Here is a 23525-nt window from a genome sequence, read left to right as displayed (position 1 = left end):
AGCATATGAACAGCCGAGTAAAGCCTTTTGAGACCTACACAGTCTTCCTGCCAAGAATAGGATTTTGGGGGTATTTGTTCTTGGCTTCTTTGAAAGAAAATGTCTGTCCCCATTAGAGTAGAATTTTCTGTGCTACCAGACAGAGCCTAATGTGGCCTGATCCTTTTTTGAGAAGCAACTTAGTAGTTGAAGAGGGGGAAGAACAATTAATGTGAAGGTTTAAAAATCTGAAATCAGTTCCATTTTGCAGAGGTGACATGGTAGGAGGTTTTAGTGTTCCGTGTTCCTAACAGACATTAGTGCGGAAGTGCAGCATCATCCGGGACGTCACAGACAAGTGGATCATAGTGGGGGAAAAGGCTTGCCTTTTTCTGGAGAGGGAACTTGGTCCAAGTGAATTCCTGGATGGTGTGCAAGTCTGCCCTCTGCAGGATTGAGCTAGAACTGCTTTTAAATGCCCAGTCCCTTCTGATAAATATTCACAGTGCCTTTTGCTGTGGAGTGTCCTGACTGATGAGAACATCTGGGTTCTGGGCCTAGGCATCTTACTAACTAGATATACCATGGCAGACAGGTCATTTAACTCTCTCTGGTCTTAGTTTTCCCCTTAAGAAATGATGTCACACTGGCTCCGCCCACTCCAGGCAGTGGTCTTGAGACACAAGTGAGATTAATGCACATGGAAGCCCTTTAAATAGCAACACCGTTATATAAATGTATTCTTAACCTGGATCTTTCCCTCTAAGAAAATACCCATTTAGTATTTTGACAGCTCTTTTAAGTAAAAATGAGTATGTTTATTTCTTACACTCAGGTATACAGATGTGGGCAGAACATCAAATTGGGTATTTTGGACACTAGGATACTGATCCCAACTGGGCATTGATTTTATCGAATAGTCTTAAGCAAATAATACTGCCTGTTTATTGAGCTCTTAATATATGCTACATAACTTGCTAATTTATTTTTTGTGTGGAGGTAGATTTTTTACAATTATTCTGATCTTAGGGGGAAAAGCTGAGGCTCAGAGGAGATAACAAAGTTTTGTCAGCGGAGACATGGCAAGCTAGATTTAAGTCCAGAGTTGCCTGACTCCAAAGAGTGCTCTTGCCTGCTACCCAAGGCAGATATTTCAGGTCTCGGGGGGCCTCAGTCTCTTCACCTGTAAAATGGAGAAAGTATATGCAAGAACATCTGAAGTTTCTTCCTGTTCCACAGAGAAACAGCTGTCCTGTAGCTACTAGTATAGACTTGTTCTCCCTGTCCTGGTCCTGGCTTGTTGGGTCCATCCAGCACCCTCACACTGTGGGAGGAGCCCACGGTCCGGCATGGGGAAGAGTCTGCCTGCTCACCCTCTGCTCCCTGAAATCTCTCCATAGGGAAGACGTCCACAAGGTGGACATCATGACATTTTGCCAGCAGAAAGCAGCTCAGAGCCGCAAATCAGAGACACCCGAGAGCAGAGATGCAGCTCTACTATGGCAACTGTTGGTTCTGCTTTGTCGACAGAATGGGGTGAGTATCACCTCTCTGATGGGTGGGCAGGAGCAGTCTGTATTGAAGTGTAAGCCTTCCTGGGATAAGTATAATTTGGCTTATGACATAATAATAAAAATTAATAGTAAAGAAGCAACACGTGGTCTCCCAAAATGCTCAGATGTCAGTGCCAGTTTGCCAACACTGACCTTCACTTTGCCCTTCTCTACTGGCCTGGGTTATAGAGAAGGTGTTGGGTTACTGCACCAGCCAGATGATACTCCTATGAGAGTGTGCACATTTCTGATAACCTTTGTGGCACCTGAGTTTGAGACTCAGCAATCCAGTGCTGGCCTTCCCAGGAAGAAGGCAGGCTCTTCCGTGCCTACTTCTTCAGCCTGGCCTGCACCCATGAGGATGAAGAGGATTCTTTCTCCCTCAGGATGACCCTCTTTGCCTTGCAGTCCATGGTGGGGTCTGACATTGCAGAGCTGCTGATGCAAGACTGCAAGAAGCTGGGGAAGTACAAGAGGCAGCCGCCTGTGGCCAACCTCATCAACCTGACCGATGATGACTTGCCAGTGCTCAGCTCAGGGACCCCAAACCTGCTCACTGGGGAGATCCCCCCCAGCGTGGAGACACCCACCCAGATCGTGGAGAAATTCACTAAGCTGCTCTACTACGGAAGGAAGAAGGCAAGTGCGCTTCGGCAGGCTTGTTTACAAAAGTAACCACTGTCTGTCCCCACCACTCAGTCCTCCTCCAATTAGATGAGGAATATATATTCACTTTATAGCACTGGAGTTCAGGAGGGTACAAAGAAGAAAATAAAAACACCTATAATCCTATCATTAAAAGATAACACCAGTTACAATTTTGATATATTTACTTCTAGCTTTTTTTTTCTATGCATATAATGTATATTCTAAATAAAATAAAATAATTTCTTTTTTTTTCTAATTATTCCCATGGCATTAAAATGTATCACTTAAAAAATGGTTGGATAGAGTGGGAGGAGGTAGAAGTGAGTATAAGGAGGATAAATGGTGGTGGAAGGAGACTTGACTTGGGGTGGTGAACACACAATAAAATATACAGATGATGTGTTATAGAAATCTACACCTGAAACACATATAACTTTATTAACCAATACCACTCCAATAAATTCAATAAAAAAGATTCTACATGAGTAAAAAAAACTGCTTGGACAATATTCCAACATATGAGGGAATCATATTTTATTTAACCAATCCACTATTGTCAACTGTGTGGGCTATTGACTATTTTGTCACCGGTTATAAATTATACACTTAGCACACGTCACGTAAGTCTCTTTAGGATAAACTTCTATAAGTGAAATTACTGGGTTGAAGGGCATGCACTTTTTAAAAGTTCTTCACGTATATACTAAATTAGTTTCTGGAAAGTTTGTTTACAAGCTGTACCCCCACCAGCTGTATCTAAGGGGTGCCTGCCAATATTGAACACTTTACTTCAGCAGATGAAGTGATGTCTTGCTTATTTTTTTGATATGTAAACTAGTCAACATTATTTCTTTACATTTGCTAGTGATCTATATTTGATAAATAAAATGGTAAGGTATTAAAGTGTACATTGTAGTGATTATAAAAATGTATACATTGCAAAAGGATTCCCCTTCCCATCGAGTTAAGTGACAAATCCATCACCTCACGTATTTACCTGTTTTTATGCCTTGTTTAATTTTGAAGTCAAACTCACATTTTACAAAAGTCTTAAATTAACTTAAATATTAGAATATGTGATTAAAATCAGTGTGAATCAATTTTATTTAAAAAAATGGAAAGATAAAAAGAGATATAATGGAGAAATGGTGCCCCCACCTCTTCTGCTCTCCTGTGAAAGCAGCCACAGATGGCATGTAAATGAGTGGGTGTGACTGTGCTCCAGTAAAACTTAATGGACATAGAAATTTGTCTTATATATAATTTTCATGTGTAATGAAATACTGTTCTTTTATTTCCACCTCCCCCCCCCCCCGCACATTTAAAAAATGTAAAAGCTATTCTTAGCCTGTGGGTTGAATTTAGCTACATTTTGTTGACCCCGGCTCCTTATACTATATAAATATCTTCCTCATTATGATTATGTCTTATGGCTGCACAGGTCTCTATAGACAAATTATAATTAATTAAACACTTATAGATTGACATTTAGATTCTGTCCAGTCTTTTGCTGTTACAAACAATGCCTCAATGACTACCCATTGCCATTTGCCTTGTGTAGATAATATAGGTGTGACAAGTTTCTAGATGTGGAAGTGTTGGGTCAAAGGGTAGATGGTTTGTAATTTTGGTAGATAATGACAAATCACCTTGTTGGAGGTTGTACCAGTGTACTCTACCAGCAATGTATGAGGCTGGTTAAATCTGCGGGTGCGGAACCCATGGATATAGAGGGTGACTGTACCATCTTGCTACTTGTATTTTGAGACTCAGTCCTGGGGGGGGGGCGGGGGGCGTGCTTCTCATTTTTGGTGCTCAGGTTCATAAAAGTATTGTATAACTTTTGATTGCAATAGGCTAACTGGAAGCTATGTTTGAGGGGGAGCTAATGAAACAGCATGGTGGGTTTTGACAAAGTGGAGGCTGGAGAAAGGGACAACTTAGAAATACATGCCAGTTAAAGCCCATTTCCCATATGAGGCTCTCAGAGTCTTCGTGCTCAGGGGACAGTGGTACCTAAGCACAGGGGAAGGTGAGCGAGAAACATTGAATGTGATGCTTTGTTTTCAGGAAGCCTTGGAGTGGGCCATGAAGAACCATTTGTGGGGCCATGCTTTGTTCCTGTCCAGCAAGATGGATGCCAGGACTTACAACTGGGTCATGAGTGGGTGAGCTGGGGACTTGCATTAGAGACCAAGGGAGCAGAGTGACTCCCCCAATAAATGTGGGGGACAGTGGGGAGAAATCCAAGATGCATTGAGAGCTCTATGCTCCCCTCTCCCCCATTCTAAGCATCTTTCCAGTTTCTGTTTTCTGAGCTGGAAGTAGCATTTCTGTTCCCCAGGTCCTTTTAATCTGGCTACAGTACATTCTACCTGCCAAGCTGAATAAAACGTTTTAGTAATATTTCCCAGAGTCAGGATTTCCACAGAGTAAGTGGGTTTCTATATTGCAATAGCCTTCTTCCTTGGGAAGGGCTGTTCTAGATAGTTCCATCAGTGAGGGAATACAAATGATCATGTGAGGTTAATAAACAGAGCCTTAGGACTGAGGATTAGTACATGTCTATTGCTTAGTCTTGCAATGGAGGTATGGGTGCTGAGGAGAAGGTAGGGATACAGGTAGCAGGGCCATGAGCTGTGGTAGGAAAGGGGGTTATGGGACTGGGAATTAGATCAGGAAGTCTTCATCAAGGGTGGTGGGAGTTGACAAGACCGAAGGGGTACATTTATTTTTATTTTTATTATGTATTTATTTATTTTTAAAAATATATTTTGATTTTTTTACAGAGAGGAAGAGAGAGGGATAGAGAGTTAGAAACATCGATGAGAGAGAATCATCGATTACTGCCTCTTGCACACCCCCTACTGGGGATGTGCCCGCAACCAAGGTACATGAGCCAAACTGGTACCTTTAGTTAGAAATCATGCCAGCATATCAAGATCCGGCTGCCAGGTGGACCAGGACAAATGCCCAAACCAGGATGAGATAGGAATGGAGGTATGAGTACACAGCCAGCAGTTTGGAATAAAGTGGATGAAACAGCAAAAGAGCATCAGGATCACTGGAGGGGGTAGGTGTAGGGGTGCTCTCTAGTTACCGAAATGGCTATTTAGTGCTTAGTAAGTGCTCTACAGACCCAGCTAGCCATGGGCTGGGCACGGAGGAGGGCTGCTGCGGTAGCAGGGAGGGGCTGGAAAAGAGGGGCCCACAGGGAAGAAGTGCAGGTTAACTGCTAGGGCTCTTCAGGACCCTTTGAAATGTTGGCTGGTCACCTCCATGATGGAGGGAGGCCTACAGAAATGGTTGCTCAAGAGTTAGGGTGTCAGTGCCAAGGAGCAGAAAATCTCCCTCAACAATGGGACCTTCCTGGGGTGTGTGGTGGAGTGAAGATTCTGTCTCCCACCAAAAGTGGGTGTGACAAAAGCACAACAGAAAAGCAGAGGAACTCTTGTTCCAAAAGAAGCTGCTACAATCAAATAGAAATATATCCGAGGCCTGAGCCTCATGGGCAATGGGGTGAAGACTCTCTTGGCTTGGTCACCACTGATGGTCACCTCTCTCCACAGTTTCACAAGCACACTGGCGCTCAATGACCCACTGCAGACCCTCTTCCAGCTCATGTCGGGGAGGATCCCACAAGCAGCCACGGTACCCTTTAACGCCCCAGCATCCCGAGGGTTTAGGGGTGGGGACTGCTCTGGAACAGGGGATGGCTTTGAAGATTAAAAGTGAAAATAATTGTTAATCACTTACCAGTTAAGCACTCTGATTCATATTATGTCATTTAATGCATGGAGGTAGGGGTTACTGTCCCTGCTTTGCAGACGTAAAAACTAAGGTACAGAGTGTGAGATGACCCACGGTCACAGAGCTAGTGAGTAGTGGAGTCAGGATGGGCCCAGGTCTGTGATTCCAAAGACCTTGCCAGTCGCACAGTAACACAGCTGCCTGCTTTGTTTGAATAACAAGAAACTGTTCTCTAGACTTCTATAGACTACTTTCCTTTTCCTCCATTGCACCTTGATCTTCAAAGCTGGACTTAGAATTTACACATTGTCTAGAGCTAGATATGGCTCAGGTGACATCTGAGACCAGCCGGATAGTTTTCCACTTTAAGAGGTCTTCTTGCTCCAGGTATTCCTTCCGTATCTTTGAAGTCCAGTAATGAGGATACATCTTTGTTGATAGTCTCAGTCAGTTTTTTTTCTTGGATGCAGGATGCTCTTTTACTAAGTGTATTCTTATCTTACAGTCCAGAAAAGTTTTCTTGAATTATATTCTTCAGTATTTGTTTTATTCTATTATTTTGATTTACTTTTCAGGAACTCAATTTGTACACATTTCATATATAAATGAACTATAGATATATGAATTACATACAGAGATGTGCAAAAGTAGGTTTACATTTATGAATATACAAAACAGTTAATAAAGTTATTGTAATAATCATAACCTATATTTTTTCATACCAACCACTGTAAACCTATTTTTGCCCACCCCTGTATATAATTTTCTCTTTAAAAAACTTTGTTTTATTTATTAATTAATTAATTTATTTATTTGGCTCTTTTAATTTCTACCCTGATTGTGTTTTCTTCATTGTCTTTTAGTTTTCATGTTCTTTGCATTTTGGTCCTCATTTCTTTGGTGTTTCTCCCACTTCCTCCTTGAGCTCTGCAGGTCACATGTTATCTCCTCCTGTTCCCACCACCTCTTCCCTGAGCACTCAAAACTGAGCTTTAGGCCCTTGCTTCACAGAAATTGTTTCATCACTTTATGTTACTTTAAATTCATGAGAAAATATGTGGCGACAATTCTTGGTTTTATAACATTTTTTTTTCTTCTGGTGAATGTTCTTTTGACCTTGCATTTATTTTCTCAGTTACTTCTCGCCCTTTATCTTTGCAGCATGTTTGTGCAGACTGTGTGCTTGTTCCTTTACAGAAGTCGCGTCTTCTCTGGCCCGCTATTTGTGGGAGGTTTGTGCTGGGAGGGACGAGGGCCTTCGCAGGCCACCTGGCGCTGCCCGCATCCCCTGGCGTTTCCTGTGAACGTCTGTGTGGCCTTCGCTGCTCCTCAGCCAGTGAAGGTGGCTGAGGGTCCTCTCCCTCTGTGTTCTGCCTGCGTGCTCCTGAACGCACCTCTGTTCACTCGTCATTCCTTGGCAGCCTTTTCTTGTATTTTGAGGTTTGGGTTTCTGCTAACACCTAGCTTTAATGGAAATGGACCTTACACTTGCTTTTTGATTTTTCTTATTGCTTGGGCACAACTCCACACAAAGAAAAGGGAAATGATCACTTACATGCCCCATCATCAAGCCAACTGGTTACACTGGAACACGGAGTCCGTCTCCTAGTTCAGCCAAATGCCTGCGCTCTGCAATGAGATTGCATCATGTCATAAAACACAGGAAATGATACAGTCAGTTTATGATCCCTTGGCTCAGGGCAATGGCAGAGTTAGCTACATGTTCTCTACTTTTAGGTGAGAAAGAAAACCAAGGAGTCAGAGGTGATGTGCGAATGCCATATTTGATCTCAGGGTTGGAGAGTTTCCTGGCCTCACAGGGTCCCGTAAAAACTAGACTTCAGTTACTTGTGATGAGGGGTGTAGTGGGAAAAAAGCACGACCACCGGAAAGCATAGGTGTGGGCTGCCAGCACAGGTATAACCCAGCTTCTGCCCTTCTGCGTTGTGAACTTGACTTTGTTCCTTAACCACAGAGCCTCAGTTTCTCATGTTTGTGGGCATTTTGATGCCTAACCAATAGAGTTATTGTGAAAATTGAAGGAGAGAGAATATCTGAACACATCAACCATCATGCTTGACTTGTTGAAGTTAGTTAATAAGTATTTGTGCTTTCTCACTCTCTCTCCATAGATCTACTTTATAGTGACTTTTAAAAATCACTTGAGGAGACAGAAAAATGACTTTCAAGTTTTTGTCGTTTTTAGCAAAGGCTTTTCTTTTGTTGCTTTCTTTGGTTCCAGCAAGAAAGAGCCTGGTGCACATGTGAAGATGGGATAATAATAGTACCCAAAGCACGGGGCTGTTCCCAGGAGAAATGCTTAGCACAGGGCATGGCTCATGGCCGGAGTGTAATAAGTGAGAACTGCTATTAGGATTGTGACTTATTATTATCTTCATTCTCATTCACACTGCATTGCCCAGATAAACAGTAACTATAAAATGGAGTCGGATAAAGCTTCTTTTGTTCCTTGGGATAATTACAAAGACCAAGTAATTGTGAATTGTTTTGACCTCCACATTTTAGCTATTACTGTCAATCTCCTGTTCCACCTGCTCTATGTAACAACTGGAAGTTAAGCTGGTCTGCAAAGCACCTCTTTTCTATGCTGTGTGTGTGTGTGTGTGTGTACACCTACATGTAATTTATAAAGTGAAAACCAGCTTTACCTATCTTATTTTAGTATCAACAGTAACCCTCTTAGGTAGAAATTATGGTCTCCATTAAAGAGATGAGGAAACAAAGGTTTAATCGCATTGAGAAACTTGCCCAAGGTCACTAGAAAGAAGCAGGAGTCCAGTTGATCCTGGGCCCGTGTTATTTCTTTGACATTATGTTGTTTCTTTATTGGTGTTTCTTGCCCTGAAATTCCCAGAGGGTAGGAAAAGCACCATTTGTGTGAGTCTTCCTACACCCACATCTTTGTTTATACTTTACTGCCTCCTGGTGGAGATCTGCTTCTGCAGTGTCACCAGAGCGGGAAGGGCATAGCCCTCAACTGGGAATGAATGGGCCTGGGCCACTTGGCTTGGGTTTTTCATTCTCCAGTGCAGATAGAAATTAGATTTCATTGGGTTGTTGTGAAGATTAAATAAGATGACATTTGTGAGAGGGCTTTGTAAAACCAGAAAGTATTAGCTCTTTGTAAGGTATTAAGGAGCCCAGTGTTCCCCTGACTTCTATCAGGCTAATGTGGACTCTTCTCCTGAGCCCAGTGTGTTTGGTCTTCCTTCTCCCACTCAAGCATCAGGGTTTTATTTTCATTTTGTCCCTAGCTACTGGGGACTGGGGAACCAGGAAGAAATTTGAAAATTAGTGATTGATAAAGTCATTTTGTTTATCTATCTTATCCCCATGTATGTATGTATGTATGTATGCATGTATATATGTATGTATGTATGTATGTATGTATGTATATGTATCTGCTTGTCTGCCTAGCCATTGCTCTGGGGGTTTTGCCCTTTTAAAGGAGAACTTGAATCAATGAATGGCAGTATTGTAGGCCGTGTGGTGGGTGTCTCCTGAACGCTTCCAAACCAGGATATAGACAACAAGCTTCTTTACATCCATTCTGGCCAGATTTATTGACTAAATCTTCATTTTTTCCCACTGCTTTTCAGTGTTGTGGGGACAAGCAATGGGGAGACTGGAGGCCTCACTTGGCTGTGATTCTGTCGAATCAGAGTGGGGACCCGGAGCTGCATCAGCGTGCGATCGTCACCATGGGGGACACCCTGGGTAAGCAGGCGTCAGCACCGTCCTCCCCTTCTCCTCTCGGGTAGCCCCAAGCCCTGCACCCCTGTGCTCAGGTTCTTGGGTTCTGTGTAGGACCCAAGTCTATCCATTCAGCTTGCTTTTGACCCAGGAGCCTCAGTGTTTTGGGGACAGAAATTTCAGGGAAAGGAGTGTCCTTCTGGCTTCTCTGTTTCCCAGAAGTTCTGCAGCTGTGGGAGGCTCCTCTCAGCAGGGGACCTTCTATCTGACTCCCCTGAGGATGAGCTAGGACACGGGGCATGTGGCCTCCTGTAGCCGCTAGTCCTGCAGTGACCCAGCTCAACCAGACAGGAAATTCTATTTGTGCCTGAACTACTGTGGGTAATTGTGGAGTCTTTATTTCTATCCTCCTTCTGTGAACGCGGCCTTATAAACACTTAAGGACTATTGAATGTTTCGGATCAGTAGCTCTCAGATTTGGTCAAGGGGCAGGGCATTGAGAAATCGTGGTTCTCTCTGTGGAACTCTGTGAAACGTAAAATAGCTTTGTGTAAGGTTGTGCCAACCCAGATGGCAGGTCACTCCACAGCTGGGTACAAAGGGAACCTGACGTTCGTTGAGTCCTTCTGAGGTGCCAGGTGCCTTGCTGGGTACTTTACCTACTTGAATTAACTCAGTTTTGAGGTAGTAGAACATTTTAAACTTGGGAACAATTTAGTATTAATGTGATTTTTATGAGCACCGAGAAAAGGCTGGTATTGTTTGATTTCAGCAGGGACTGCATTAGTGCCCCAGGAAGCCTGTTTTAAAACTGTTCCTTCTAATGGAACTGTTCCAGCTCAGGTATAGGCATTTTGCTTGCTTTTCACCCTCAGGAAGGACAAAAATATTTAGAAAATTCCTAATAAAAAATCCATTGGAGGTGACGTGAAACAGTGTCTTATTGTGGCTGAAGAAATTACAGTATAATGTTTGAAGCCATAAATATGGTGTGAGAAGGACTGAGTGGGGTTTGGGGTCTGTGAGGCTTCTCCCTCTGGCCTCTGAGCCACTCTTCATGTCTCCGTCCCACTTGTGATGGGTGCCCACGTGGGCATGTTCATGATTTGGGGCTTGTCCTCCTCCTGCAGCTGGGAAGGGGCTGGTGGAGGCAGCTCACTTCTGCTACCTCATGGCTCACGTGCCCTTCGGCTACTACACGGTGAAGACAGACCATCTGGCCCTGCTGGGCAGCAGCCACAGGTATGTGATCTTCTGGGGCAAAGGAAACAGGATGTTTTCTGGGGTATTAGTTTAGCCTTGTTGGACTCCATTCCTCCATTTTCTGGTGTGAATTTAAGCTTCCACCGGTCCCATCCTCTGGGGTAGTTTTCTGCATGGGTCTGGGCAAGGAGATGCCCAGGGGGTGCCACATCACACCACCAGGTGGCCTTTTGAGGGAAATGTGCTCTTGTGTTGTATTGTGCACCTCTGGCCACTTGGTGGCGCCCTGTGTCCATGACCAGGGATGGTTATAAAATGTTCGTGTGAGCACCTTGCAGCTGAGTGTTAGGCAGCCCTAGGCAAACTGGAAAGTGGAAGAAGTTGATGTTTAGCCCCTACACCCCTGACTTTGTGCACAAGCTACTGATTTGGTGCACAAGCTACTCGAAGTTCCACCTTTCACTTGTGCTCTGTGGGCTGTAGCATTAGGCTGTTCACATAAGGGGATTTTAATAAGCCCCCAGACAATGAATAAATGAACAAAAAGGCCAGTTTGCTCCATAGCAATCCTTCAAGTTCTGGACCTCTTTTCCCCTGACCCTGTAATAATTAAGGTATCCTGAGCTATTAGGTTGTGCCAGTCAATTTATTTGCATTATTTCCTTCCATCATTACAAATGTACCCGCTAAAGAAAATGTTATTTTTCAACTTCACTTTATAGAGGAGGAAAACCAAGGCACAGAGAGGTTAAGCAACTTGTCCAAGATAGCACAGCTGGTGTGGGGTCAAGTTGGACTTTGAATCCAGACTGTGCTGCATCAAACTGCCTGCAACTGTAGAAACACCCGTCTTATTGCCTGCTCTCTCAAGGCCCTGGTCTCCGATAGCACATGGTTAGCTTATCAGAGAAGCCCATATGTGCCAAATGTGACAGTAAGAGTGTGCGGGTTAGTCTGTCTCCCTGCTATATTTGTATTATACCAGGAAATGTATGGAGATAGAGTCATAAACCCAGGGATGGGCCCAGAGACTGGTGAGCTGTTGAGGGAGAGATTTGTGGCCTAGGGACTCTGATGGCTCCTCAGGTCACAGTCACCCAGCTGGCTTCCTCCCTGGCTGAGCAAACATCCAGTACAGGGACCGTCATTGGGTTTTGGCTCAGCAGTTTCCCCATTCTCTGCCATGCATCTCTGTTCGGTGCTCCTGGAGTGTCACATGGCTCCCGCATTGGTGCCCTTTGGCTCAGGCTGGGAGTGGCCTGTGACAGGTGCACCTCCTAGGCTTTCAGGGCACACAGGTGAGCTGTCAGCATGTTTCAGAGGAGGATGCAGTGCCCTGCCCTACTGAGAGGGAGAACAGCCTGCCTAAGGGACCCTCTAGCAATGAGGGCAGAGGATACCCCTCCCCCCAGTCTGCACCCCATCCCTTCCCAAGGGCTGGTGCAGGGCGGTGTTCTGTTCCTTACCCTGGAATGGAGGAGAAAGAGCTTCACTCTGGAGGCCTGGCTCTCGTTCTTGGCCAGGACACTCACCCTGCCATGGATGGGCACAGCTGGTGTTCAGCCATCTACTCGGATTCAAATTCCTTCCCCGCTCCCCACCTCAATCTCTTTTATTATTCTTCCCTGGCTTTAGTCAAGAGTTTTTGAAATTTGCAACCACTGAGGCTATCCAGAGGACGGAAATCTTCGAGTACTGCCAGATGCTGGGCCGCCCCCAGTCCTTCATCCCTTCTTTCCAGGTAACTGACCCCCCAGGGCCAGCACCTGGGCTGTGGCAGCGGCTGCGGGCAGCTGGGTCGTCACCTACCACCTTAGCTTGAGTGTGGGAAGGATTAGTGTTTCTTTCTAGGTCCCTCAATGTCTGCATTTTAAGATACGAAAGCAAAAGGCGGCAGTGGCCTCTGCTGGAGGCTCCCTCCTGGGTCCTGGCTGTGCAGTGCTCTCTCCCTTGTCCTGGGCCCACAGCCACCCTGCAGGGGGTGGGCATGAGGTCCCACTGGGGGCAGGGGGCTGCAGGCTGTGCTCCCTCCTGCTGGCCTGCTTCTCTGACCTCTCTCCACTCCTCCTGCTCTAACTCTGCAGATTCCTCCGTGCTCTGTCCTCAGCCCCCACCCTCTTATCTTCTCCCTAGGACTTCAGCTGCGCGGGTGGCTCTGTCCTTCACAGGCTCTAACCTCTCTTCTCAACTGCTCTGCTTGATGTGCTGCTGTCACTTTCAATTCATAAAGCCTCCTTCAGTGCCTGCTCGAGTGGCCCAGCAGCGACACACACATGCACACTTACCACATGGAACACAAAACAAAACGTGGAAAATGAATGAATGAATTACAGAAAAATGGCCCTATTAGTATCTTCTTTCAGAGTTTCCCCCCGGACTCACGTTATCCAGCTCCTTGGGGTGCAGGCCTCTGGTCTCTTGCTATCTTGGGGCTGATGGTAATGAAATTAGCCAGTTCTGGTGAATGCTGTCTACATGCCTGGCACTGGGCTGTTATGCTTCTCGTGTATTATTTTTAACCCCGCAAGGCCGGCGTGATGACCCCCATTTTACACAGAAGAGGAAATTGAGGTTCAGAGTTATGGGCTCACATCTCTTGCACATCATTTGTTCTAAGTACTTTACATGGATTATCTCATTTAATCATTGTGACAACCAATGGGTAGATAGTATTATCCCCACCGTATAGTGAGGAAACTGAGGCACAGAGAGGTCGGTAGCCAGTGTTCCGCAACCAGCATGGAGTTGGGATGTGATTTTGGGCCTGTCTGTTTCCCAAACCCTCATGCTCCATCTCGCCCTGTTGTACATGCTTCTGTGAATGCTAACCTCCATTTGTCTGCTGTAAGCCCATGCACCAGAGCCATCTTTCCTTCTTGTGTATGTCCCCGGGCACCTGGTCCTGTGCCCCATGTACACTAGGCTCTCCAGGGGTGTGGGCTGCATTTCCATGGTGACCAGGGCCTGGGGAGACTGAGTGGATATGACTTCGTCCCTTTGTCTGGGAGCTGCAGGCTGTGCTTGGACTTGGGCCTGTGCACAGACAGAATGCCCCCATGGCACGGGCCCTCTTTGATAGTTAGATGCCAGAGTCAGAGGAAGCTGGCAGTCAGCGGACTTCCAAGAAGTCTTTTCTTCATTTCTTTCTTTCTATCGCTGCCTGGGTGGACGAGTCATTGGCCCTGTTCCTCTTTGCAGGTATATAAACTCCTTTATGCTTCCCGGCTGGCAGACTACGGCCTCGCGTCCCAGGCCTTGCATTACTGTGAAGCTGTTGGCACGGCCCTCCTCACCCAGGGAGAGAGCATTCACCCTGTGTTGTTGGTGGAACTCATCAAGGTGAGCTTCTCAAAGGGTTCTCCGCAGCTGTTTTATCTGCAGCGTTCAGAGCAACTATTGCCAAGCGGCTTAGACTCCACCTTTCATCGTCTCTGAGGCTGCTGTAAAATAGGAGCCTGAGGTTGTCTTCGACCATGCATGCGTGCCCAGATGTGATAAGCAGAGGCCTGACTCTGTGCAAAGAAGGATGCTGTTGGTGGGGTGAGGGGGGTGGGGGGGATGACTTGGGATGGACAGGGGGCGCGGGAGACGGGGAACCAGGCATATGCAATGCAACACATTCATTCTTGCATCTGCTTCTCTGGTACAGCAAGACCTTACGTGAAGGTGAAACATTCGAATTATAAAAGCTGGGCTTAGAGAATATACTTTAGTGATTAAAACAGGAAATGCCCCTTATTAAAATGCTTTTAAATGCATGGAATACTTTATCACCTGTGGGATATCATTAAAAAAAACAACAGAACATATCAACTTTTTAGGTTCCGAGGGAAGAAAACAATCAGGCAAATAGTTGTTCCAATTAATTGAAGAAAAATGCATTAGCTGGAGAGGAAAAAGGCAGCCTACCGTCAATATTTGCGTTGCTTTAGATGAGGCCCAAGTGTTGGGTTCGTTCCGTAACCAGTGAAATCGGTGGTGCTGAGCTCCTTACCCTGAGATTCCTGCCCAGAGGATGGCGTTGGTAGTGAGCTCAGGGATTAGGATAGAGGAGGAGGAAAGTTTTGAAATTTAATAATGGAATACAGTTTTGCAATACAAAATAGTCCCTTGACCCGCTGCAGGGGTCACCTGGGAGCTTGTTAGGGATGCAGAATCTCAGGCCCCACTTAGTTCTGGCATCAGAATTAGCATTTTAACAAGGTCCCAGGTGGTCCTAGGAATTGTGTGTGTGTGTGTGTGTGTGTGTGTGTGTATGTGTGTGTGTGTTTTAAATCCTAACGGGGGCGTGGGAGGGGGGAGTGGGAGGGAAGAGAGAGAGAGAGAGAAACATCATTGTGAGAGAGAAACATTGATCTGTTGCTACTCGTATGTGTCCCGACTGGGGGATCGAACACACAACCTTTTGGTGTGCAGGGCGATGCTCCAGACAACTGAGCCTCCCGGCCAGGGTATGAGCACGGGAGTTTGAGAAACATCTGTACAAAGCAGACAGCTTTGTAGGACATACAGATCAGTAATCATTTCTCCTCAGGCTTCACTTAGTATTTAATATTTAGCACCAAGATGGGTTCATTGCTTATGTATGTTGCAATTTTGGGACGATAGCTGCTGGATTTGCTCTCTCTTGATGACACTTTATAATCTAATTTACAAGTGAGTTAAGGCACTTTCTGCTCTTCCCTTACTGCGCCTTTCCCCATTTTCTTTCCATTCCTGTTCCTTCTTCCGTTCCCCTCTCGTCCCTCTGCCCCTCCCGCCTGGACACCTGGCACAGCTGGCAGAGAAGCTGAAGCTCTCGGATCCTCTGGTGCTAGAGAGACGCCGCGGAGGGAGGGACCTGGAGCCGGACTGGCTCGTGCGCCTCCGGGAGCGGCACCAGGAGCTGGAGGTGAGTGGGCGTGGAGCGGGGAGTGTGCGGGCCCTTTGTGTCCCTCTGGACACAGAGGATGTAGGCACTGACTCCATGGACCGCTATGGGGTCCCCCACCATCCTGAAGCCCCCTCTGACCTGGGGAAGGGTGGCACTGCACTTCCTGCCACTGCCTCTGCTGAGCTGAACATTTTCCTGTGTTCGCTTGTGAGACCGTGGGGCCTTTTCACAATCATTCCTGCCACCCTCTCTGCGGCCCCAGGAAGTACGTTTTATGACGATCAAGGCTTCCATCTCCCTGTTAGGAACAACGGATCACAGTGGACCCGCATCCCTTTCATGTAATGTAGGGCATTTGCCTAAAAGACTTCCAGGCCTTTCCTTTGTGTTCTGACAATTGCAAAAGCTGCAGGTAGTAATTGTGACAATAATTGGAACAGGGCTTCCTCCATCTCTTTTTTAAATTTTATTTTAAAGTTCTTATTTATTGGGGTGACATTGGTTAATAAAATTGCATAGATTTTGGGTATGCAATTCTACACCACATCCTCTGTAACAATACCATTACTATATCCCTGTACTGTACATCCCCTCCATCTTCTTTCTCCTTCTGCCTCTTAGAAAGAACAGGTGCAGTTTTTAAGGCACAACCGGCCCTCCCTCCCTTTACGTGCTGTACATACTGGGGCACTGAGTTCCTGCACTTGCCTCTTCCTGGGCCCTGGTGGACTGGTCCTTTGGCCCCTGCCTGCTCTGGCAGAGCTGGGAGATGAAAAGGGCTGAGACCCACCCTCCTGACCTCCCCCACCAGCAGCCTACCCTTCCCCCCTCTTCCCCCCCAGCATTTGGCTGGCTGAGGATCCCTCACCTTGTCACGCCCTCTGATTTCTTCTTTATTTAATATATTTTAAAAAATATATTTTGTTGATTTTTTACAGAGAGGAAGGGAGAGGGATAGAGAGTTAGAAACATCAATGAGAGAGAAACATCGATCAGCTGTCTCCTGCACGCCCCCTACTGGGGATGTGCCCGCAACCAATGTACATGCCCTTGACCGGAATCGAACCTGGGACCTTTCAGTCCGCAGGCCGGTGCTCTATCCACTGAGCCAAACCGGTTTCGGCTTGATTTAATTTTTAAACCATTATTCCCTGTTCTTGTTTCTCTTTGTGTTGCTTAAAGGATTTTCCTTTATTTCAAATAGCAAAAGGCATCAAGAGACACTGGGAACCCCCATTCTGCTCATGCAGACGTCTCAGGAGCCCAAGGAACAACAGGTACCCAAACTGATGAGCCCAGTGTGTAAGTAGCTGACTCTCGGGACCTGGGTATAGGAGATGATACATCACTGAATGCATGTTGGCCCCTCCCTTCCTGGAGTGTCTTCCAGGCCTGTGTCAGTCTGACCCGATGGCCCAGGCACCTCCTCACACAGCTCCTGAGGCCATGGTCATCCGGTCATCCTGACACTTCCAGGTGCCCGCTTGTTAGAGTTTCTGCCTAACGTCCAGGTTTTAATACTTGTTACACTGTATTTTCGTCTAATGTTCCAGCTGTTACTACAGTCTCCCCAGCTGAATACATTTCTTGAGGCCAGAGATGGTATATGACCTCCATTTCATGTTAGTGTTGGTGATGTTGGGAGCTCTTAGGATTTTTGAGTTGTCTGTTGGCACGTGCATTTGAAATGGGTTTCAAAGTGTTTCAGCACATACCTCCTTTCCCCTCAGGATGCCTCTGAGTGTTGGGTTTGCAAACATTATTACCCCCAATTAATTCCGTGCCCTTTCCCCAAATTACATCCCACTGTGGAGTCAGACCGAGGTCTCATCTAATCTGGCCACTTCCCACCTTAGCTCTCCCTTCAGGGACGGCGAGGGGAGGCCTCTGGTTTTCTGTTTCTCGGCTTTGTTGCCATGTCACAGAGCCTGTGGAGGTGAAGGAGGAGAGCCAGGCTGGTGTCTCTGAATGGCCGCTTCCACTAGAAGCCGCTGCTGGAGCAGGCTGGTCGTCCGCCCACTCCAGTCGGTGACCGTGGGCCAGTCAGCAGAAAGGCAGAGCCAAAACAAATCCACCAGGGGCCCTTGCAGGGCCACCACTCTGCTTCCTTAAGAGCAAAGCCATAATTTCTGTGGTTTGATTTGCATTTTAACTGAAGTCTTTCTAAGTGTGACATACCCAACCCCACTAGGAAATCCTTGAAGAAGAACGTTCACCCAAACATAACCAAGTGTGGCTTTATAGGAGATGGTAGCTTCTGCCCTCCGAACCCACTGGTGTAAGGCTTGGAGATCATACAGGTGGTCAGGGAAATGCTTTTACAAGCTCAAAGCCTCAAGCACTGAGTGCTGTTACAACTGCTGCGTTGTACTTGTCATCACATTGGTGGCAGCCACAGCAAGGGGCCTGTCCCCGTGACTACCCCCCAAAGAGGATATGGAAGGAATATGCTGGGTGTGCAGTCCATGCAGATGTGACAGATCAGGTCTCACTTCTTTCTTTTCACCCTGTGTTCTTAGGAGACACTTTCTACCAGGATTTTCCAGGACGACAAGGTGACTCAGAAGCCACTGGGGACCCCTCTGCCCTGTGCCCACCAGTGGAGCCAAGGGGCCCCACCTGGCCCAGCCCACAGCAGCCCTTGCCCCTCCAGCCAGGCTCCTACCCAGCGGGAGGAGTTTTGGGACAGACGGGGGTCCCAGTGCCTCTTTACTCGGTTCCTGAGACCCGTCTGCCAGGGATCGGTGGCAGCACGGCAGTGGCAGAGGCTCCTGGAGGAAGACCCTGGGCAGAAACCCAGCAGTCACGCCCGCCCCCTGGTAAGACCTGTGCTAGGCTGGCAGCCTCAGGTGTGGAGTTCTGGAAGGGAGGAGGCAGATGAGGGAGAGGCAGGGACCAATGGGGAGCTGGTAAAGACTGAATGGGGTGTGCACATGGTGGAGGGCCTACTGTGTGTCAGCCCTGGTGCTCTGCATACAGTCGGGGGAGATTGCTCTCTCCCTTCCAATCAGTTCTCTACTGAGACAAGCATAGTGCGACCAACAGCACTTACCCCCTAGGATCACAGTTTCTAGGAGAGAGGCTGCAGAGTGGAGAAGGGAAGAAAGTGCCACCTGCACCCTGAACCATAGTGAAGGTCAAGTTCTGCTAAGGCTAAGAGCTCGCTGCCTGCAGAGGCCTGTGCTCCTGTCTTCTTCCCAAGTGTTTTAGGCCCATCAGGCCTTGGACAGCAAGGCTGAGTGGGGGTGAGCAGTGTAGAATGTTGCCAGGGACGTGCAGGGGTCCTCAAACTTTTTAAAGTGGGGGCCAGATCACGGTCCCTCAGAGAGCTGGAGGGCCGGACTATATGAACTACTAATTCCTACTGTAACACCTCGGCTGCGCTCACTGCCCAAAAAACCTGGCAGGCCGGATCAGACTCCTCTGCGGGCCGCATGTGGCCCGCGGGCCGTAGTTTGAAGACCCCTGTCTAGGGGATTAGCTAGACCTTCGGAGATAGGGCCTGTCCACACAGGTCACAGAGGGAAGGGCCAAGGAGGACCCCAGGGTCCTAGCTCAGGGTGGCCCTGACTTCCAGGGCTCTTAAAGAATGTCTGGGTAGAGGAGGGGTGAGCAGCATGTCCTGGGCGGCTGGGTGAGAGGGCCAGCAAGAGGGCCTCACATTTCCTGTGATTGGCTTGGGGTTGGGGGGCTCAGAGTGCCAGCTGCTTGGAGCTTGGGAAAGCCAACTGTCTCCATTACCTGCCTCAGGACGGATGGAAGAGGCTCAGCTGCAAGTCATGGTTTTTGTTTCTTTTTGTGCCACAGGAGAGAACACAGTGTCCCAAGAAACCTTCCAGCATCCTGATGGTCAAAAGGTAAAGTTTCCAAACCACAGGTGAGAGGACAAAACCCCCCTAAGTGTCAGGTTTTCCAGCCACCTGGTATCTTAGCCACATGCAAACTCCTTTGTCTACCTGACACCTGCTTGCCCTTCCCCCGGCACCTCATTTCTTCTTGTTTCCTCCTACACCAAGTCCCAAGATCTGGGGAGGCTGTTCCGATGCTCAGTCCCACCAGCCTGTGTCCCCGGAGGTGGGGCATCAGGGCCCTGTATAGTTTTGGCCTCACAGGTCTATTCCTCTGACACATTCTTACTGTCACATCACAAATCCCCGCCCCCCCCCCCCCCCCCCTGCCCTCCATCCTGGAAGACTCTGACTATTTATCTCTTTGTTTTCATTTCTACCTTGCTTTACTTCCAAGAAGGGTCTACTACATCTGTGCCTTTTGTCCTCAGTGAGGCTGGGAGGTCTCGGAGGTGAGCGGGTCTAATGAATCATTCTGTCTAGTGTTTGAGTAAATGCTCCCTTCCCCCAATCCTGGGCAGCACTGGTTCCACATTTATGAGGCTTTTTGGCTTTGCCTGGTTGGAGGGTTACATCATGTAACTTTCTCAAGTAGTGATAGACTATGGGCCTTACAAACTTCTATACTTTTTCTTTTTCTACTGAAAAAATAGTACATTATTAATAATAGAAAACTTGAAAAATGAAGAATCAATCAGATATAACTCATAATCCCAAAGTCAAATATTTTGGTTATTTTCTCTCAATACTTTTCCCATATCCTATATAATAAAAGGGTAATATGCAAATTGACTCTAAAGGCAGAACGACCAGTCACTATGAGGCTCACTAATCACCTCTTGGTCCCTTTCCCTGGCCGACAGGCTTTGATCACCTGATGGCCACCCACAGCGGGGGTGGGGCGGGCGAGTGGGCAGGAACGGCTGTCCTCTCGGTTCCTTGCCCCAGCCATCACTCACCAATCACCTGATGGTGAAGGGGGGGGGGGGTGGCAGACCAGAGCTGGGTGGCTGGCTGTGGGCAGCTAGAGAAGGTGGCCCTGATCGCAGGTCAGGCCTACGGACCTTACCTGTGCACAAATTTTGTGTGCCGGTCCTCTAGTATATATATATGTGTATATATATATATATATATATATATATATATATATACACACACACACACACACACACACACACACTGAGTGGCCAGATTATTATGATTTCTGAACATATAATAATCTGGCCACTCAGTGTATATATCTACACTAATAAAAGAGTAAGATGCAAATTGACTGTACCTTTGTGACGCCCACCAGCCAATCTGGAGCGAGTATGCAAATTAACCCAACAAAGATGGCAGGTTAATTTTTATACGCAGGCACTGAGCATCTGGGGGCAGGGTAGGATGCATGCGTCATTGTTATGGCTATGACACGGGCATTCCACACTACCCCAGCTACTCTGGGCCTCTGGGCAGTGTGGGAAGGTGGAAAGGCAGCTCTAGGCCAGAATGAAAAGGTGGCTCCGGCTGGAGTGAAGGTGGTGCTGGCAGCTAGGAGAAGGAAGGCCCATTCTTGCACAAATCTTCATGCATTGGACCACTTGTATATATATTAGAGGCCTCGTGCATGAATTTTTGCATGGGTGAGGTCTGGCCAGCCTGGCCAGGGGGAGGGGACATGGGAGATTGGCTGGCCTGCCTGCTGGTTGAACTCCTGGTTGAGGGGACAATTTGCATATTAGCCTTGTATTACTTGGGATATACACTCAGTGGCCAGATTATTATGTGTAAAGAAATCATAATCATCTGGCCACTCAGTGTGTGTGTGTGCAGATATATATATATATATACACACACACACACACACACACACAAATGTGTGTTTTTTATAAGTACCGCTTGCTAACCGATTGCGCCACTGGAGCTCCCAAATGTGTGTTTTTTAAATGGTTAAAAACATATGAATATGAACATTTATTTTTTATTTGTTATTTAATGCTATAACATGAGATTTTCCATGTCATTCATAAATATGATTTTTAATATTGGTATGGTAAAATCTATTGTTTGAAAGCACCATCATTCATTCATCCATTCATCCATTTATTTGTTTACAAATACTGAGTTCCCACAATGTGCATGGATTTAGTGAGCAGGTCAGGTCAGGTGACATAGTAACCCTTAAAAGTGCCCCTGTAACCTGTCAAGGGCTATACATGTATCAGTGCTTATTTTCTTTAACTCCAGGGGCCACTGATCCTCAGAGCTCAAAATATTTCCGAGAATTCCACTGTTTCAGCCAAGGAGGAGGAGGAGTCGTCCTCGGATGAGACAGATAAAAAGTCTTCCTCAGACCATGCACAGAGAGAAAAGGTAGGAGACAGGGGAGAGGGCACGCAGGTGGGGTGACTGGGTCTTCTCTTCCCAGCCTATGAGCGATCTGGGCTCTGGCTGTGTTCCCTCCCCCATCTCACCACCATCACCGGGGGTGGCTTAATCTCAGAGTTGGTGAGAATTGGGAGACTGGCACCTAAAGGCCATCTAACTGCCCCTTCCTTCCCCCCAGAGCTCAGGCTTTGGCTGGTTCAGCTGGTTTCGCTCCAAGCCCTCCCACAGCACCCCCCTCTCTGGGGACGAAGACTCCTCTGACAGCGCCGACTCAGAGGTAACTTGCGGGAGGACAGGGAAGCACCCTCTTCTGGGGCCCTTCCGAGGGCTGGAGCTGGCGGGGGACTCTCCCCAGGCTGGACGAAGCAGAGGTTTCGTGAAGGGACAGAGATGGTGGGAAATCAGTAGGTCCCATGAGGGACAAAGCAGATGATGGAAGGAAGGCCTTAGAAGCTAGGATGAAGCGTTTCCACTTTAGAGGGCCAGCGGTGATTTGGGTTTATTAATAAGCAGGGATCACAAAGGAGATGGCGTTTGGGGGAGAGAACCCCACAGCAGGTTGTGGGTGGAGGCTCGCTTTGGGCGCTGCAGGAATACAAGCAGGCCCTCAGGGACTTGTTAACCACCAAGGCTGCCTTTCTTCCTTCACTGAGCAGGAGACCCCCAGAGCATCTTCTCCCGCTAAGGCTGGCTCTGGGCTCTCACCGGAACCCCCATCTCTACCGGGCCCTGGCACCTTCTCCATGGGCACAGGTACAGCCACCCTCACATTCTCGGGGCCATCGGTGGTCCAGGGGTTGGGGGACCTTTTGGGAATGGGGACTGCTCAGTGCTGAACAGTGCAAACAGCTCTGACTCATTGCTTTCTAGGTGGGGGTGAAGTCCAAGGACCAGCATCCAGTGGGGGAACCGCTGAGATCACTGGGAATGGAGGCTTGCCTGGGCTCCAGGTGAGCAGCCCATGGCTGTCCCCAGGGCCACACCAGATGCCCGGGTGTTCGAGGACTGAACCTTCCCGGTGGGGGCCTGACTCCAGGGGAATGTGGGGGACGCTTCTCTATGAGTTTGCCGGGGTTGCCACAACAAGGGGCCATAGACTGTGAAGCTTAAACAAAACAACAGAACTTTATTTCCTTAAGGTTCTGGAGGCTGGAAATCGAAGATCAAGGGTTCGGCAGGGTTGGTTTGCCCCGAGGCCTCTCTGCTTGGCTGGTAGATGATCCCTGTCTCCTCACGTCTTCCCATGGTCTTCCCTCTGTGTGTGTGTGTGTGTCTGTGTCCAAATTTTCTCTGCTTACAAGGACATTGGTCATGCTGGGTTAGGGCCCATCCTAATGACCTCATTTTGCCTTAATCACCCTTTTAAAGATCCTGTATTCAAATATTTTCAGAAGTACTGGGATTTAGGTTTCAACATGGTAAGTTTTGGCAGGACGAGTTAGCCCATAACTGCTTCCTTGGTGAAATCTACAGAACTCTCCATGTCCCAGAAGGATCAGAGCTCACATTGTCCATGGCCATTGCTGTAATAAACTCTGCTGTGACTTCATGCTGATTGCTAGGAGAGCATTTTTATTTCTTGTGGCC

At 47.4% G+C, this 23525-nt stretch overlaps 1 protein-coding gene across 9 annotated transcripts in view; it reads left to right on the top strand.

Annotated features, from left to right (window-relative positions):
• The window catches only part of SEC16B (SEC16 homolog B, endoplasmic reticulum export factor), a 230130-nt gene that overhangs the window by 19247 nt on the left and 187358 nt on the right, over nt 1–23525 (top strand). For 8 of the 9 annotated variants that reach the window (XM_084865215.1, XM_084865216.1, XM_084865211.1 and 5 more), the window contains 16 exons: nt 1380–1515; nt 1941–2171; nt 4251–4348; nt 5750–5831; nt 9551–9668; nt 10775–10886; nt 12483–12588; nt 14046–14186; nt 15625–15738; nt 16925–16997; nt 18240–18539; nt 19528–19577; nt 21798–21923; nt 22117–22215; nt 22595–22691; nt 22809–22888. In XM_084865215.1, coding sequence (XP_084721341.1) covers nt 1380–1515; nt 1941–2171; nt 4251–4348; nt 5750–5831; nt 9551–9668; nt 10775–10886; nt 12483–12588; nt 14046–14186; nt 15625–15738; nt 16925–16997; nt 18240–18539; nt 19528–19577; nt 21798–21923; nt 22117–22215; nt 22595–22691; nt 22809–22888 — 1963 coding nt within the window. Of the gene's footprint in view, nt 1–1379; nt 1516–1940; nt 2176–4250; nt 4349–5749; nt 5832–9550; nt 9669–10774; nt 10887–12482; nt 12589–14045; nt 14187–15624; nt 15739–16924; nt 16998–18239; nt 18540–19527; nt 19578–21797; nt 21924–22116; nt 22216–22594; nt 22692–22808; nt 22889–23525 lie in introns of all 9 variants that reach the window. The other variant, XM_084865217.1, reaches the window with a different exon arrangement.

Source organism: Pipistrellus hanaki, assembly GCF_964339955.1.
Source record: "Pipistrellus hanaki genome assembly, chromosome: 18".
In the NCBI taxonomy this organism is placed as follows: Eukaryota; Metazoa; Chordata; class Mammalia; order Chiroptera; family Vespertilionidae; genus Pipistrellus; species Pipistrellus hanaki.
Note: the sequence above shows the minus strand (reverse complement) of the source record. Positions and strands in the feature narration are given on the sequence as shown.